Consider the following 2,391-nt stretch of genomic DNA (forward strand, 5'->3'; position numbering starts at 1 on the left):
CGCGGCATGTGGGATCTTCCCGGACCGGGGCGCGAACCCGTGTCCCCTGCATCGGCAGGCGGATTCTCAACCACTGCGCCCCCAGGGAAGCCCTGTATCCCCCAATTTTAATGCAGGTCGGCATTCCTACCAAATGCAAATTAACCATAAAATATTCCCCCCTTCGGGCCTCTCACTGTTGTGGCCTCTCCCGTTGCGGAGCGCAGTCTCCGGACGCGCAGGCGCAGCGGCCACGGTTCACGGGCCCAGACGCTCCGCGGCATGTGGGATCTTCCCGGACCGGGGCACGAACCCGTGTCCCCTGCATCGGCAGGCGGATTCTCAACCACTGCGCCACCAGGGAAGCCCTGTATCCCCCAATTTTAATGCAGGTCGGCATTCCTACCAAATGCGAATTAACCATAAAACATTCCCCCCTTTTAAGCAAAAGTAAATCGACACTTACTTGTATAACATTACTATATTTCACAATTTCTCCCAACAGCTTCTTATTCTCTGATTCATTTTGTTTTTGTTCCAGTTCTGCAGCATGCTATAAATTGATTATCAAATATTTAGTGTGGAAGCATAGTAAACAGAGCACAATAATTGACAAAGAAATAAGGTTTATTTTAGGAACAAAGAATACAACCAAGACTAAAATAGGTGGGTTGCTTTACTCGTAGTGCTTCGGGAGAAGAGGGGCAATAATTAGATACATGATGATAATGTGTGATAAAAATCTCTCCGTTTAATGCTGAAATGTAGTCCAAAATATATTGAGATGCTTTTATGTTGGAAATTTCTGAAAAGTACTAGGCACTTTGGTCTTATAAAATTATTTTCAGAAGGAATATTGCTAGAGAAACCGAACATAGTAGGTAAATTTCAAAAGCCTCAAAATTCAGTTTCAATTCGAAAGTAACAGGAATTTTAATGACACAAAATAAGTTCTATTAAATTTACACAGAGCCCAAATCAGAAACAACAGACTTTCAATTTTTTTCCAATAGTCTTTCCAAAAAATTAGGTACTATGTCAAGTAAAATATAACTGGATTTGGTATTCCTGCAGAGATTCTGGATTGGCTTTCAGTGTGATGTGAATATCTGAATCAGTAGTCACACCCTGTAACTTAAAAGTCCTTTCCACTTTTAATGTGTTGCCACATCTATTCTGAATCTCAGTGTATGGAGTGAAATCATTAAGCTACAGAATACATCTCTTGTTATTGCTGTACTTGTTCTAGCCTAAACCAGACAGATGGGAAGGCTGGCCCTTACCTGTAATTTCTTCAGCAAGGCTGCCTCTGTGTGGTTCCCTTGTTTAGCTTGCTTGGCTTTCCAATATTGTTTCTGAGCAGAATATCGGTTCATAGGGCACACCTTAAAGAGGCAGTCTATGACAAACCAACAAACAAAAACACTGTAACTAAGGAGACCAGCATTTCTTAGATTTCCCTTATAGCCTAGCATTGGAATCTCGGAATCCCTGAGTATAAATAACATTTAAACATTATCTAGCCCATACTCCAGTCAATTGTTAAATTACCCCTATAACATCATTTTAAAATAATCATTTAGCCTGTTAAAATACAACCTTTTTCATTAATTTATAGGAAATCATAGCTAGCGTGATTTATAAAGAAATCAAACGAATGTAATCATTATAAAGCACTTCTTAATTATAATAAGGTGCCTGGACTTAGAAAGTCAATAGAATGAGATTAGTGTCTTCCACTGCCTTATCTGACCTTGCACAATTAATTACTTATTCATGGTATGTATCTTTGACAGCCAAAGTGATGGAAGAAGTAGAAACAATCACAGTAATCAGGCAGTCGCATTCCAGTCATCTATTCCCCAAGTTTCCACATACGTGGGGTGAACATGGTGTGGACATCTGAGACGCAGTATGTTATAAGGGAAAAACAAAGCAAAACAAAAAAAACAAAAAACTAAACCAAGATTATAGTCCTAACTCTACTACTAAATATCAAGTTAGGAAATCATAGTGGAATAATATAGTTAGTGATATCTCTAAGTCAAAAAACAAATTTTTTTTTCTGTTTAATGAGGAAAATGAAAGTTTGACTAAACAAAGGCCTTCATATGCTAATGATTTTGTACACTTGTGGAATGGATAACACACAATCTAGAATAAAGGTCAATTCCAAATATTCTATAATAAAGGCGTATTGACATAGAAGATCTAAACATTATTTTCATTTTTCTCACAAAAAATTGTAAGAACTCTATGTAACAGGACTTCCCTGGTGGCGCAGTGGTTGCGCGTCCGCCTGCCGATGCAGGGGAACCGGGTTCGCGCCCCGGTCTGGGAAGATCCCACATGCCGCGGAGCGGCTGGGCCCGTGAGCCATGGCCGCTGAGCCTGCGCGTCCGGAGCCTGTGC

General features: G+C 40.4%; 1 protein-coding gene across 5 annotated transcripts in view; it reads right to left on the reverse strand.

Moving 5' to 3' along the window:
* Positions 1–2,391, reverse strand: part of ITPR2 (inositol 1,4,5-trisphosphate receptor type 2) — a 537,217-nt gene that overhangs the window by 426,263 nt on the left and 108,563 nt on the right. For 4 of the 5 annotated variants that reach the window (XM_024129066.3, XM_028491107.2, XM_028491108.2 and 1 more), the window contains exons 3-4: positions 1,263–1,378; positions 446–532 (exon numbers count right to left, since the gene is read on the reverse strand). The exons of the other annotated variant lie outside the window; for it this stretch is intronic. In XM_024129066.3, coding sequence (XP_023984834.1) covers positions 446–532; positions 1,263–1,378 — 203 coding nt within the window. The remainder of the gene's footprint in view (positions 1–445; positions 533–1,262; positions 1,379–2,391) is intronic. 5 annotated transcript variants of the gene reach the window in all.

Source organism: Physeter macrocephalus, chromosome 6 (assembly GCF_002837175.3).
Source record: "Physeter macrocephalus isolate SW-GA chromosome 6, ASM283717v5, whole genome shotgun sequence".
Taxonomy (NCBI): domain Eukaryota; kingdom Metazoa; phylum Chordata; class Mammalia; order Artiodactyla; family Physeteridae; genus Physeter; species Physeter macrocephalus.